This window comes from Citrus clementina, unplaced genomic scaffold (assembly GCF_000493195.1).
Source record: "Citrus clementina cultivar Clemenules unplaced genomic scaffold, Citrus_clementina_v1.0 scaffold_8, whole genome shotgun sequence".
Classification (NCBI taxonomy): Eukaryota; Viridiplantae; Streptophyta; class Magnoliopsida; order Sapindales; family Rutaceae; genus Citrus; species Citrus x clementina.
In genome coordinates, this window is record NW_006262022.1 from 4,505,980 (window position 1) to 4,522,148 (window position 16,169).

General features: G+C 35.0%; 1 protein-coding gene across 1 annotated transcript; it reads left to right on the forward strand.

The window, feature by feature from the left end:
* Positions 1-959: 959 nt before the first annotated feature.
* On the forward strand, positions 960-3,724 carry LOC18033863 (polyol transporter 5). The gene is made up of 3 exons (XM_006423152.2): positions 960-1,292; positions 1,601-1,947; positions 2,285-3,724. The coding sequence occupies exons 1-3, from the start codon at positions 1,136-1,138 to the stop codon at positions 3,386-3,388; spliced, it is 1,608 nt and encodes a 535-aa protein (XP_006423215.1). The 5' UTR covers positions 960-1,135; the 3' UTR covers positions 3,389-3,724.
* Positions 3,725-16,169: the final 12,445 nt, after the last annotated feature.

Consider the following 16,169-nt stretch of genomic DNA (forward strand, 5'->3'; position numbering starts at 1 on the left):
ATAAATGACAATGATTAATTGAATGTCACTTCCTCGCTTCATTCTTTAGGGAATTAGAGTAAAGATTGGAGTCCTTTTGTGTGCATATTTATAAATAAATTTGATCTATTTTAGATCCAAATATCTTTTCTACACTATTATAAAACTATCATATTATTTAGAACATCAAACTCATATTAATTCAAGCTAACCATATAGATGATCCCAAGAAATATATTTGCCAACCAAATTGTAAGTAGGATTCTATTAAAAAGCTTTCAAATTAATTCTTAAAAAAATGAAAAAGGTAGAAGGGTACATAATCTCACTTTCAACAAGCTACCATATATATATATATATATATATATATATATATATATATATACATTATTAATTAATTTTGAGATCTTGAAGCACTTTCCCTGTACAACGACACAACGTGTTGTAAAATCAAGCTAAAACAACACAACAAAAAACTTCGACCCTCATTCAATGAAAGTATGAAACGCCAGTGCAAATTTTGTCATATTTTTGGGGGCCACCGCCAATTTGCATCGTTTCCCCTGTTCTTTTGGATGCTCGCTGGCAAACAAGTGGGTCGAATTAAAAAACTAATATTATTATCATTTCATATCTAAAAATAAATATTAAAAAAAGCATTATTAATTAACAACCCATTATCCCCTTTCGATCAAAACTATACATAAAATACTAAATATCAAGCAGCAACCATTAATATATTGAGAATATAAATAATTAAAAAGAAAAAAAACAGCACATTGGTTTCAGTTTTTATATATCACATATGCACAGCAAGATTGACACTTCTATCCTATTTTACCCAACAGGGTTAAAGATTCACATGGCTTTACCAATGAGTGAAAATGAAACAAGGACAAATAATCAAATAATAATTAACTTCTCTTTTATTTGGACTCTTTGGTCCAAGCAATGATGTAAGCTTCGCTCTATATAATAAGCTTATAACCTAAACTGTCCAGCAAATTAAACATACACTTCACACACAAGGCTTCTTGTTTTTGTAGTAGTTTCATGGCAGCTTGAGTTTCTATCTCTTCTTCCAAACCCTAGCTTATATAATTAAACACTCGCAGTCTCTCTCTCTCGCTCTCTGGCTAGCTAGCTTAGCAACAACATGGCTGCAGGCTTGGGAGCCAAGAGCAACAACAATACTGACCCTCAAAACCAAAAAACTCTTGCGGATTTTGATCCCCAAAAGAAACCAAAAAGAAATCTGTATGCCTCCGGCGCTGCCATTTTGGCTTCCATGACTTCAATCTTACTAGGTTATGGTAAGTTAACTTTGCAAGAACCCTTTCTTGTATCTATATCTATAAGTTTGCTTTACATCGTGATTCACGAAACATGCATCATGGAGATGGAAGTAATAAGGTTTCTTTGTGAAGAAAATCTTCTCAGAAAGTGGATAAGTTTTGTGTGGGTGTTAGTCGGTTTAACAGTAAAAAAATCTGTTTAAATTAGTATAAGAAATTAAGAGTTCGAATCTCGCTGTCATAAGATTTTATTTCATGCATGCGTAATTGGTTCTGCATGCATAAATTAATTAATTTTTTTTTTTTTTGGTGTTCTTTTCTCGTAGACATTGGAGTAATGAGTGGAGCTGCACTCTACATCAAAGACGACTTTAAAGTCAGTGACACACAAATCGAGATCTTAATTGGAATCTTGAATATTTACTCACTCATCGGCTCACTGGCCGCCGGCAGAACCTCCGACTGGATTGGCCGCCGGTACACTATCGTGTTAGCCGGGGCCATCTTCTTCGCCGGAGCGCTGCTCATGGGGTTCGCCACAAACTATGCTTTCCTCATGGGGGGTCGCTTCGTCGCCGGTGTCGGCGTCGGATACGCTCTCATGATCGCTCCCGTTTACACAGCTGAACTCTCTCCGGCTTCCACTCGAGGCTTTCTCACCTCATTTCCTGAGGTTTGTGCTTCTTCTTCTTGTTTTTGGAAATGGCTTTCTTGTTTCTTAAAACAGAAACAATTTTGAACGGATGATACTTTTACTTTCCAAAGTTTTGAAGTACAACCCTTCAAAACACTCAAATGAGTAACGGTATAAATGCGTTTCTCTCTTTTTGTATTTTAAGATTTTATCGCCTAAATCCGTGACGTACTGACGTATTAATTAAATAAAGTAATCTCTAGTCTCCTCACTAGTGTTAGGACCTATCTTAAAAACCAAGCTAATATTTGACACTTAACTAAATATAATAAAATATAAGGGGTTTATTGATATTATCCTCTTTTCAACGTTTCAGGTTTTCATTAACGGCGGGATATTACTTGGCTACGTCTCGAACTACGGATTCTCCAAACTACCCCTCCACTTAGGCTGGCGCATGATGCTCGGAATCGGCGCCATTCCGTCGGTGCTTCTCGCCGTCGGCGTGTTAGCCATGCCAGAATCTCCGCGCTGGCTGGTGATGCAAGGCCGACTCGCCGATGCAAAGAAAGTTCTCGACAAAACCTCGGACTCGAAAGAGGAGTCTATGCTCAGACTCGCCGATATCAAAGAAGCAGCCGGCATTCCTGAAGACTGCAACGACGACGTCGTTCAAGTACCGAAAATCAACCGTGGCGAAGGCGTATGGAAAGAGCTGCTGGTCCGTCCTACACCAGCCGTTCGTCACATCATAGTCGCAGCCGTTGGTATTCATTTCTTCCAACAAGCATCCGGCATAGACGCTGTCGTTCTGTACAGTCCTAGAATCTTTGAAAAAGCTGGGATTGCGTCATCAGACAAAAAGTTGCTCGCTACTGTAGCCGTTGGATTTGTCAAGACCATTTTCATCCTAGTGGCTACGTTTTTACTCGACAAAATCGGACGGCGTCCGTTGCTTTTGAGCAGTGTTGCGGGCATGATCGCCTCGCTCGCGACCCTTGCTATCTCTCTCACAGTCATAGATCAGTCACACAAAAAGATGATCTGGGCTATTGGTTTGGCCATCTCAACGGTTTTATCCTACGTGGCGTTTTTCTCAATCGGGATGGGTCCCATCACGTGGGTTTACAGTTCAGAGATTCTGCCGTTGAAGCTACGCGCTCAGGGAGCGAGTATCGGGGTCATGGTAAACAGGGTAACAAGTGGGGTCGTATCGATGACTTTCCTATCGCTTAGTAAAGCGATCACGATTGGCGGCTCCTTCTTTCTATACGCGTCAATTGCATCAGTTGCGTGGGTGTTTTTCTACACGTGTCTCCCCGAAACGCAGGGTAAAACCCTTGAAGAGATGGGGGCGCTCTTTGGTAATTTCCGTTGGCTGAGGGATTCCAAGAGAGAGAAGAGGAGGAACAAAGCCAACGAGATTAACGGTGACGGTGCGAGTAACGTTCAGTTAGGGCCGGTTTCTAACGGTAACTGAAGGGTATTTTAGTAAATACGATGCTTTTTAAAATCTTGGTGTAGCTTTGTAAAATGAATACTGTGTCGTGGTGTGTGTGTGCTGATCACTAATGGGCGATTGAAGAAGTCATTATGCAATGAAAATGAAGCACTATGAATCAAATAGATATAATACTTCTTATAATTCCTATCTCTTTAAAATTTGCGTGAATGGTTAAAATTTTGGTTCGCATTGCAATGATGATTCTAATGCCTCAATTGTCATTCTGGAATTGAGCAAAAATGTTATGCCTAAAACCTTTTGTAATCGTATTTAATTCGATAGACATATTCAAGTTTATTTATTTGATTCGATTGACATAATGTGACTAAATTTCTATGTAAGTAGTAACCAAAGAACGTAATTGTACTTCAATAACTCTTGTTATAATGATTAATGAATTAGTGGAAATGGCAAAATAAATTATGAGGAAGTGGGAAAGCTCCAATTATTGAGGAGATAGATATATATGTTGTGATCAACAAAGTGTCTTTGTGCATGCATTTGGGGCTGAAATTGCCATGCGCTTGGACACTTCATTGTTGGTGGTGAATGGTGATGGTTATTTTTCTTTTTTGTTTTGTTTGGAAATTTTTTCTTTTTTTTTTGAAGAAATTATTATAATTTTTGCTTGGCTATGCCCTTTCTTACCTATAAATTTTCGTCTTTTTATAATAAAAGAGATTAGTTTATGTGGTTTATGTTATGTGGCTTTTAGAATAAGTGGTCCATTCGTGCATATGTCGACGGTCGATTGAATTGACTGCTTATAAAGTTTATTTGAAGTAGAAACAAAGAGACCTCGCAATTTTTATGCATGTTGCCTTTTCCTAGTTTAGTTTAATTCGGAAATCATGATATGTTTATAATAAAATTTCGGACATGGGCTTTTTACCGAAATATTAGCTAAAGAAGGAATGGTCCCCTCCAAAAAAGGCGTAATTATTAATGTTTTTTTTCTTGGTGTGTGAATTGTGAAATGCGTGATCAAAACAAGCTGACGCTGTAAATTAAGTAACCTTCTTTGGTTTTTTAGGTAAGACAATAGTATTAACTTTGAAGGTTTTCAATTCCTCGGAAATTTGTCTTAGTAAAACTTACCCATATAAGTTGTGCATTTTGAAGCGACATAACAGGAAAAGATTTCAGTACATAATAAGGTCTACAAAGTAACAAGATTTTCATATTTTTTTTAAATAAAACAAATGTACATGCAACCATACGACCCTAATTACCAAAACCAAGAGATGAAAATGCAAGATACGAGCGCCCGTAAGCGATCAAATAATGAGGCATTTGATGTGGTGTTTTCAATACATGGATCAGCGCATAATCGGTCTGTGCTGGGAATTTCAATCTCATGCTGACAGCGCACCTGCTTGATATCTTGAGAGATCACGTTTCAGGGACCCATCATCCTAATTATTATATACCGTCCATGCATTAATGTTAATATGCCCATTGATGAATGGTTTTGCAGCTTGAGTAAGACGGTGGCAATTGGCAAATCCTACACGTTTTTTAATTTTGTCACTCTATTATCATTTATCACTAGGACAAAGTAACGAACACCGACATCAGACTGGCCTCTTGTCTTATAAAGGAAAGAGTTCTGATATTTGCCCCGAGTCAAACCCCGAAACAAAATAAAACGACGCCGTTTGTTTTTTTTTTTTTTTTTTACTTCTCTAAAACGTTGCCGTTTGACTTAGCATTTGCAAAATGACTCTGCAGAATCCCTGCGTCTCTCTTCTTCTTTGTTCGACTTAACAACTGTTTTTCTCTTCATCCTCTTCGTCTTAAGCTGTGATCTTTCTCTTACAAAGAACACACCCATTTAATGAAGAAAGTGATTAACAGCAGCTGCAAAATTTGTCCGTGAAAGCTAAGTTTCAGCGGAACAAGATCAACAGCGGCTGTGAAGTTTCGGCAGAACAAGATTAACTGAGTATTTGTTTCTATATTGCATTTTGAATGTTGATTAATGAGCTGGGCATTTGTTTGTATATCCCAACCTTATACTGCAATGCTTTTACAAAGGTTGAATTTGGAGAAGAAGAAATCAACTACTCACAATAAATGAATCTCAAATTAATAATTTTACCGCGAATTAGGAAGTACAATCAACCTAGCATAAGAATCCAAAACTTTAAACCACCACAATTTCCTCACCTTATCTGCTACAAGCATAGCATGAAGATGAACAAAAGCATGTGAGGCATCACCCATAACAGCCTCTTTAGACAGATTCTGCAGCTACTCATATCTGTCAGATATACATGCACAAGTGCGTGGGTGTGTAAATACAGAGAGAGAGAGGGCAAATTATCCTGAGTTAGAAATTATCCTGCTTCTCCATTATTTCGAGCTGTTTTTTTTACGGGAGAGAGTTGAACACAACAATACTCAGAGGAGGGTTTGCGAAGAAGATGAAGAAATAGATTTATGAATGAGAGGGAGGGATGAGGGTTTTTTGCAGAGTGTTGCACCAGTTTGTGTAGTAATCTTTGAAGGTAAGTGTTTGCGATTTCTTGCGGGAGAAAAGAAAAGCAAAGGATCTTGGCATCTTTGAAGAAGATGATGATTTGAACTTGATGTGAGCAAATTTGTTGTTTCTTCATAAGCAGCCAGAGAAAATGATACAGGAAAGAGTTAAGTGAAAGATGGGAAACAAATAAGTAAAGGGGAAATAGGCAAGCAAAACGCACTGTTCCTTGGCTTTAGTTGTGAAACGGTGCGTTTTGAGTTTTCGGAGTTTGACTCGGGGCAAACATCATTTTCCTAAAAGAAAACACTACACTAGAGTATCTCTAACTAATACAACGAAAAGGTTCGATAAAAAATAATGTCATGTCAGTTGTATCTATATGACCAAATTCACACCTTCTTTCACCTGCTGATGCAGTAAGCTGTAGAAGTGTGATTGATCAATCGACACTAAAAATTATATCTATACTGTTGGGGAAAAATACAGGTTTTTAAATTTTTATAAAATCTTTTTAAGATCGCTCTCATATAATATATAAGAATACGTAATCTAGAAATCGTACCTTAAAAATTTGATTTGACTTTTTCCGCTGAAGTGATTTAGGCTCTCAGATCACGATCCGTCACCACCACTCCTGTTAGATCACGATCCGTCACCACCACGCTTGTTAGAACACGAACTGGCACCAATGATCTTCTAAGTTATGACTCAGGTTTGATCTGCACTTGACGTGTGGACGCCTTTATCACTACCAAAGCAACTAGCACGAGAAAATTTTTCTCTCAACAATAGAGAGAAAAATCTTTTTCTCTGATCTGTATAAAGTGGCTACTCACCTTTTTCTTTAGAGAAAATAAGCCTTTTTATATCTCCCTTTAGTGAAAACCCTAGGCTCCAAATAATGAAAAACAAAACTCAGGTTACTTGCTTTTTCTATAGGGGACCCACCTTGTAAAATAACATAAGGCCCCTTACACACAAGTTAATTAAATAGAGCCTCCAACTAAATGATATATTTAGCCTTTTGACCCAAATAGCTAGTTATCTTGCTTATTAATCCAGTAGTGGTGCAGTCAATTAAATGAGCTAACCCGAGGATCATTTGGGAACATACAATAGTGGCTACAATAATTAGGTCTGTAATTAAACTAGCCCAATTATTTAATTCCAAATCTACTCCACTAAAAGATTGGAACTGACTTCCATAATTGTATGCTCGAATAATAATTCGTCCCAAGCCATATTGATTTCTTTACTGCACAATCATTTGTACCACATCGTTAATTAAATTGATATCTCAACTGTCCAATCAATTTAATTAAATCTTATTCCTTGATACTTACTGGTTTTCTCTAATGATCATTTTCAGAAAAAATATTTATTATAATTAAATAAACACATATGCTTTTAAAGAGCATATTTTCCCAACAATCTCCCACTAGCTCTTAAAGCATATCTGGCATATTGCACATGCTCTAGGGCTCTAAGTGCAGGTTATAAAGGTTTCCCACTAATGGCCATTGTAATAAGATCTGTCGTTTAGCATCTAATGTCACTTGGGGTACTGTCATATAACATTTCTACACTATTCCCTTATATGATGATACTTCCTCTCAATATGTTTTTGTTTCTTGTGGTTCCTTGGTTTCTTAGATTGAGCTACCGCACCACTATTATCGCAAAATAGTTTAAGGGGTGCAGTTATAACAGGTACCACCTCAAGATCTTATAAGAACTTGCAGAGCCATACAGCTTCTTTTGCAGCTTTGGATGCAGCCACATATTCAGCTTCAGTTGTGGAGTCTGCGATACAAGATTGTTTCACACTCCTCCAACTAATAGCTCCACTTCCCAATGTAAACACATAGCCGGAAGTTGATTTTCTGAAATCCTTATCTGACATAAAGTCAGAATTAGTATAACCCACTGAAATAAGTTCATCACCAGAATACACAAGCATATAATTTTTAGTTCTTTTCATATACTTTATAATATGCTCGACTGCATTCCAGTATTGAGGTTCAGGATTAAATTGATATCTGCAAACCATCCATACCGCAAAACAGACGTCTGGCCTAGTGCAAAGCATGACATACATGAGACTTCCCACAGCTTCTGCATAGGGAACTCATCTCATTCTCTCTATCTCTTCAGATGTTTTAGGTAATTGATCCTTAGAGAATGTAATTCCATGTCTGAATGGTAATAAACCAGTCTTGGAATTTTCTATGCTAAATCTAGCCAATATCTTATTGATATAGACCGCTTGAGACAACGCTAAAGTTTTATTCTTCCGGTCTCGTAGTAACTTGATACCAAGAATATAACTTGCCTCTCTAAGGTCTTTCATATCAAATTGTTTTGCTAACCAACTCTTTATTGTAGTCAATACTCTTATATCGTTTCCAATTAGGAGAATATCGTTTACATAAAGAATTATGAAGGTTATAGATTTTTCTTGACTTTTCTTGTACACACATGGTTCATCAATGTTCTGAATGAATCCAAACGATTTAATCGCTTGATCAAATCTGATGTTCAATGACCGAGATGCTTGCTTCAATCCATAAATTGATCTCTGCAACTTACATACCATGTGTTCTTGGCCTTTTTGTATAAATCCATCTGGTTGCTGCATGTAGATGTTTTCTTTAAGATGCCCGTTAAGAAAGGCAGTCTTGACATCCATTTGCCAAATTTCATAATCTAGCACTACAGCAATTGAGAGCAGAATCCTGATGGATTTAAGCATAACAACCGGAGAAAATGTTTCCTCCTAATCGATTCCCTCTTTCTGAGTAAACCCTTTGGCTACTAATCTTGCTTTAAATATTTCCACCCTTCCGTCTACTCCTCTTTTTCTCTTGTAGATCCACTTGCACCCTATAGGTTTTACCCCATTTGGTGCCTCTACAACTTCCCAGACTTTATTAGAATACATAGATTTCATTTCTTGATTCATGGCATTTTTTCCAAAATTCAACATCTCTATCTATTAGAGCTTCGTTGTAACTAGTGAGATCTTGTACATGTTCATCTGAGATAGCCGTATAGGTTTCTCCTAAAAGCATGTATCTCGCAGGTAACCTAGTTACCCTCCCACTACAATGAGGTTCTAAAAGTGATAGTTGTTCAGGGATAATCTTGTGTTGATCATCTTGTTGTTGTTGTTCTTCTTGTTTTGTAACAGGCGTTGAAAGCTGAGCATCAACCTGATCACCTTTTTTATTTCTCTAGTTTTACCTTACTCTTAGGTAAGAAGTCATTATATAGTCTTCCTCAAAGAAAGTAAAGAATATGTCCACAAATACATTCCTATCTTGAGGACTATAATTCAGACTTTCCTTTATTCCATTAAGATACCTTAAACATGCAAGCTTCTGAACACAAATCCATCTTCTCTACCTCTGATTCTAGTAGAAATACTAGTAAACTCCAAATACGAATGTGTCTCAAACCATGTTTGTGACTTTTTCATAATTTCTTGGAGTAGTAGACACCAAGATAGATGAAACTAAGTTCAATAAACTTTGTAGTATTAAATATTAGTATTTTGAATCAAAAAGGTAAATGATAAACCACTTAGTATATATCTTGTTTTATCTAAAAGAATCTTGTTTCTCCATTTAATTAAACTATTGTATCATAGTGTTCATTAACAACCAAATAGTGCTTGAATTCTCCATAGAGATATTCTTTGTTTCAATCATATCGAAGTTCTTTTATGTTCCTGTCTAATTGCTTCTGTCTTATCCACGTACTCTTTTGAATTTCAAAAGCAATGGAATCATGATGCATTTAGACAAACATAAAAAAAAAAATAAATATCCATCAACAAGATTAATAGAATACTCATAACCTCTTATAACATGTAAACTGATTAGTCTGTATACATTTGTATGCGCTAAATCATCAAATACAATGTTATGCTTTTAGCTCTAAACGAGCATCCTCGTCATATTACTTTTCTAAATAAGATTTATAGAGTTACATTGATCAATCTTAATAGGCCAACAAGTCTATCATTAATCATTTTCTTAAACTCTTATTATAGTTTATATGACTTTAGCATAAATATCAGAGGTGATTTTGGTTTTAAGAAACATTTCTTTTCTTAGATAAATGCATATACTCTTTATCATTATATCTTGCTTTGAATAGATCAATGGACTTATATGATACAAATTGTCTTTATAAATAACCAAAATAAATAATAAACAGAGGATCAAAAAATAATAGTGTACTCCTGTTTATTAAAACAAGTCACCGAAATTAAATTCCTCCAATATTTGGAAAAATAAAGACAAATATCAAAACTTTAAGTCTTTTAAAATTAATCTAGCCTTTCAATTGATATAAACTAGCATGTCCTCAACTGCTGTTTGAAGCTTTCTTCACTTAATCTCTTGGTTTCCTGAAAACCAAATAAATGAATTACAAATAAGATTAGTTATCTCAGAATTCATTATTGTATGAATCAATAGAAATCTGAACTAATTAGGAAGCTTAAAGATTTCCTATACCTGATTTTAATAATCTTAGGACAATCTTTCTTCTAGTGACCCTTCTGTCCACATTTGTAACACTTGCCTTTTGGCTTGCCACTTCTTTTAGTGGACAGTTTGCCGATCCCAATTCTTGCTTGCTCATTTTTGTCTTTCGACTTAAGCCTTAAAGAGAATCCTTTTTCAGGAAGTTTGCTGCTATGATAAAATTCTTTTATAGCATGTAGTTCGTGCATTATTTCAATTAAGGTCATATCTTTATTGTTTAAGATATAGCTGACCTTAAACTCTTTTAATGTATCATGTAAAGATTCAATCACCATGTTAATCTTTGGTTTATCATTTATTTGAACACCATGAATCTCTACCTTATTCAAATATTCCATCATTTTGAGGACATGATCACGAACTTTTGTGCACTCTTCCATCTTAGTATCCATAATACGTTTTAATGCTGCTTCTCTAGCAAAATGAGTATTTTGCCCAAACATCTGATGAAGACTAGCCATTATTCCAGTGGTTGTTTCCATGCACCGATGTTTCTTATGTCGTTCCACATAAATCGAAGCCAATATATAGCGCTTAGCCATTTTGTTAGCTTCGCACCATTTCTTATAAGGCTCCCTCTGATTTCTATAATCGTATAATGATGGTTCAGGAGGACAAGGCTGGGTCAACACATATTTGCAGCCCTTAGCAGTGAGAATATTAAATAGATTGTGTTTCCAATCTAAATAATTTTCGTCAGTGAGTTCATTTTAACAAGGATAATTAATAATGGGTTGATGGAAGACATTTTCTAAAAAAACAAAATGCACATGTATAAATACTTTGAAACAAAATTCACAATAAATGACAAAAATGCAAAAAAAATAAATGCATTTTAATTTATTGTAACGATAATCTAGTACCGCTTTGACAAGCTATCCGTTGGGGAAGTTACGTCTACACTTACTAGACCCAATTATCCATTGGATTATTTACTTTCATGTAGAGACATGATAAATAATTATTGTTATCCATTTGGGCCTAAATTTGTTAACAGAGCTTCGTTGGGAAGGTTAATAATAAATTTTAGTTGAGTGTATAACCATTGTTTCAATCTACGTATTTTTCATATCAATAGTCGCCGTTGGGGTGAACAATTGATTGAAAAAATATTTCAATTTTATTTTTGAAGAAGTTCATCAAATAAAATATCTAATATATATACCCTCCGTATGGAGCATCACCGTATCATGAAGTCGATGTATATATATAATTTTATTATTGAACTAACAATGGAGCTCGTGGGAAAAATTATCTTGAATTTTCCCTCTCCCACTCAATATTTTAAAAATTGGTTTTTCCTTTTTAAAACATACATATTGTTAATTGCATGCTTCCTATAATATTATCTAGATGATATCCAATATTATTAAGCATATGCAAATTACAAACAATATAGCGAGATTCATAATTAATGAATGACATGTATCATTATGCATAGAGTGGCACTACCTATTCTATATGACATGTTATCATGACATGTTTTCATCCAAAACATAACATATAGAAAAATAATTAAATAATCTTAATTCATGGCTTTCTTAATAATGAAAAATACATTAACCCTAAGCCTAATCTTCATTGGGCTTCTTGTCAATGTCCATCTTCCATAAGCTTGTCTTTAATGGACTAGAGGAAATTGGGCTTTTAAATTTATAATTGATCCAATTTTAATTTTGAAAAGGAAATAAATAAATAAATAAATTTATTAAAATAAAACTTTTGGACCAAAAATAAATTTAATGTATTCAATTTTATCTATGCATTTTAAACCATTAAGCCTTATTGAAATTGGGCCTAAAGCTATGATTCATTAAGCCCAAAACTGTTTTTGGACTTAAATGCAAAAAATTTAAACATGTCTGCCCAAAAGAAAAAACTATGGAGCCATAGGGACCTCAATGATAGAAACCATTGAAACCCTAAATCCATCTTTTTCTCTTTCCTTTCTTCCCCAGCCGCCATCTCCAAAAAAACAGCCATTGTTCGCTATTTTTGCACCGAACAGCCACGCCATCAACACTGGAAACAAACCAACCCTGCGCGCGATGCTTGCTGGAGCGCACGCTGCTACTGCGCGCGCCGCTAGCCAGGCTGGCTACGCGCATCGCTTGCTGCGCGCTGCTGGCAGCGTGTGCTGCCTGCTGCATGCATTGCCAGCATGCGCTTATAGCGTGTACTGCACATTGGCTGCAGCGAGTGCGCTGGTCGGTGGTCGCTGTCGAAATTTCCGGCCTCTGTCGCTTTGAGCTCGTTTTCTAGTGATGATTTTTCAGTGATTTACAAATTTTCTATGCCAATTTTTGGCTTACAAAATTTCCATTACAGTAAAATAAATCAAGAGGGAAACATGGTGATGAAAAGCCACCCGTCTTGTTACAGATCCAAATGAAAAATACAGCAGAAAATCTAACCATAAATTAAGACAAACCAAAACATGCTTTATTCATATATTAAACAAATAATATATATATATGAATAAATTGTGCCACTCTAATACATAAATTTCAAAAATGATTTCATACAATATTCTTATATATTAATATGAGATGGCTCTAATACCAATTGTTGGGGAAAAATACAAGTTTTTAAATTTTTATAAAACTTTTTTAAGATCGCTCTCATATAATATATAAGAATACGTAATCTAGAAATCGTACCTTGAAAATCCGATTTGACTTTTTCCGCAGAAGTGATTTAGGCTCCCAGATCACGATCCGTCACCACCACTCCTGTTAGATCATGATCCGTCACCACCACGCTTGTTAGAACACGAACTGACACCAATGATCTTCCAGGTTATAACTCAAGTTTGATCTGCACTTGACGTGTGGGCGCCTTTATCACTACCAAAGCAACTAGCACGAGAAATTTTTTCTCTGATCTGTATAAAGTGGCTGCTCACCTTTTTCTTTAGAGAAAATAAGTCTTTTTATATCTTCCTTTAGTGAAAACCCTAGACTCCAAATAATGAAAAACAAAACTCACGTTACTTGCTTTTTCTATAGGGGACCCACCTTGTAAACTTACATAAGACCCTTTACACACAAGCTAATTAAATGGAGCCTCCCACTAAATGATATATTTAGGCTTTTGACCCAAATAGCTAGTTATCTTGCGTATTAATCCAGTAGTGGTGCAGTCAACTAAATGAGCTAACCCGGGGATCATTTGGGAACATACAATAGTGGCTACAATAATTAGGCATGTAATTAAACTAGCCCAATTATTTAATTCCAAATCTACTCCACTAAAAGATTGGAACTGACTTCCATAATTGTATGCTCGAATAATAATTCGTCCCAAGCCATATTGATTTCTTTACTGCACAATCATTTGTACAACATCGTTAATTAAATTGATATCTCAACTGTCCAATCAATTTAATAACATCTTATTCCTTGATACTTACTGGTTTTCTCTAATGATCATTTTCAACGTACTAAATATGTTGACACACTCTGACCAGAGAATTCTATGATCAAGTGCCGAAAACCCATCAAGAGATGTGTTGTACAAATTCTATATTGTTAATCTATAACTCCAATACTCATAAATGCTCCCACCAAGATACCGGGTAATCTAGACTACAAGTATGTGTCATGCCCATTGGTAACTCAAATGGAATAACAATTACAATCATGAAATCATAATTAATTTAAGATTAAGATTACAGTAAAATCAATGCCTATGAGATTTAATAAGTCTGACAGTTATTACAAAGTCAATTAAATCTCATATGTGATCCTGTTCAATGTAGTCATACTACATCAATAAATTCATACATGATTAAGACAAATCTTTCAATGAATTTATTACAGTCTATACCTAAATAAAGTGTCCAACTTTATTTATCAACTGCGAACTAAATTTATTTAATCATAAGATAACTTATATTTATGTCTTATGTGAATCCACATGGTGATCACATAAATATATATAATACGATTAAATGGACTTTAATAAAAATATTAATGCAATTAAGATATTTGAATAAAATACCTCATTAATTTTATTAATCAGAAAAATATTTATTACAATTAAATAAATACATATACTTTTAAAGAGCATATTTTCCCAACAATCTCCCACTAACTCTTAAAGCATATCTAACATATTGCACATGCTCTAGGGCTCTAAGTGTAGGTTATAAAGGTTTCCCACTAATGGCCTTTGTAATAAGATTTGCCGTTTAGCATCTAATGCCACTCGGGGTACTGTCATATAACCTTTCTACACTATTCCCTTATAAGATGATACTTCCTCTCAATGTGTTTTTGTTTCTTGTGGTTCCTTGGTTCCTTAGATTGAGCTACCGCACCACTATTACCGCAAAATAGTTTAAGGGGTGCAGTTACAGCAGGTACCACCTCAAGATCTTGTAGGAACTTGCGGAGCCATACAACTTCTTTTGCAGCTTCGGATGCAGCCATATATTCAGCTTCAGTTGTGGAGTCTGCGATACAAGATTGTTTCACACTTCTCCAACTAATAGCTCCACTTCCCAATGTAAACACATAGCCGGAAGTTGATTTTTTGGAATCTTTATCTGACATAAAGTCAGAATCAGTATAACCCACTGGAATAAGTTCATCACCAGAATACACAAGCATATAATTTTTAGTTCTTTTCATATACTTTATAATATGCTCGACTGCATTCCAGTATTGAGGTCCATGATTAAATTGATATCTGCAAACCATCCATAGCGTAAAACAGACGTCTGGCCTAGTGCAAAGCATGACATACATGAGACTTCCCACAGCTTCTGCATAGGGAACTCGTCTCATTCTCTCTATCTCTTCAGATGTTTTGTATGGAAACGTGATGTCTTATTAACAAAAAAAGAAAAAAAGATTATTCTCGGAAACTAACATAGGTTATTTTGTTTTCTAACATTAAGTTTAATTTTAAAGAGTAAAATTCATTGTTCCTGTAATCTTCTGTTTTTCTTTTTATAATTCTTAATAAAGCTTCCCCCCTTTGCCGAAGTTGGACAAAAAAAAAAAACTCTGATAGTCAAATTATTTGTGTAAATACAAATATTGTACTAATTAAGGGCATGTGTCTTTAATTAGAAAACTAAAAAGATAATTGGCTATGCATTTCACTTATTAATTCTTCCAAAAATATCGTAAGCTAACAATTCCGGAGAATATCTACTATCTGCAAGTTGATTTTTGTAGCTTTTCAATTGTTAGGATGGCCTATGTTTTCCAACAACCGAAAACTAAAGCCAGCTTGCTACCATTTCCTTTGTCGCACAAACCAATCACATGCTCAATCGAAGGTGTGGGGAAAAAAATTGCCTTCTTGGTGCTTGAATTAATGTACATTTTTTTTTTTCAAAATGCAAACGTTGCCTAAGATGGTAATTAACGTGCATCATGTTTGCTATCGTTATTGATTTTTCTTGTTTTCTTTAATTATTTTTCTAGAATTTTAGGTCTCTACTCCTCATCAATTTAATTTCATAACAATAAAATTACCTTATCAACTTGAAACAACGTTTCCAAATTTTAGAAAAACACGTTCAAATTTCGAATTCCTAATAATCTTTTTTGTGGGATGCTATGAGATATTCTCGTCGCTCACTGATTTTGTAAGAGGCATTAAGCGTGACATGCCTAGATACTAGTTTAGCAATTAAGAATTTGAGAACTTAAGTTTTAACTTAATTTGAATGGAATTCGTTATACTCTCAGGGAGTGTGTTTAAA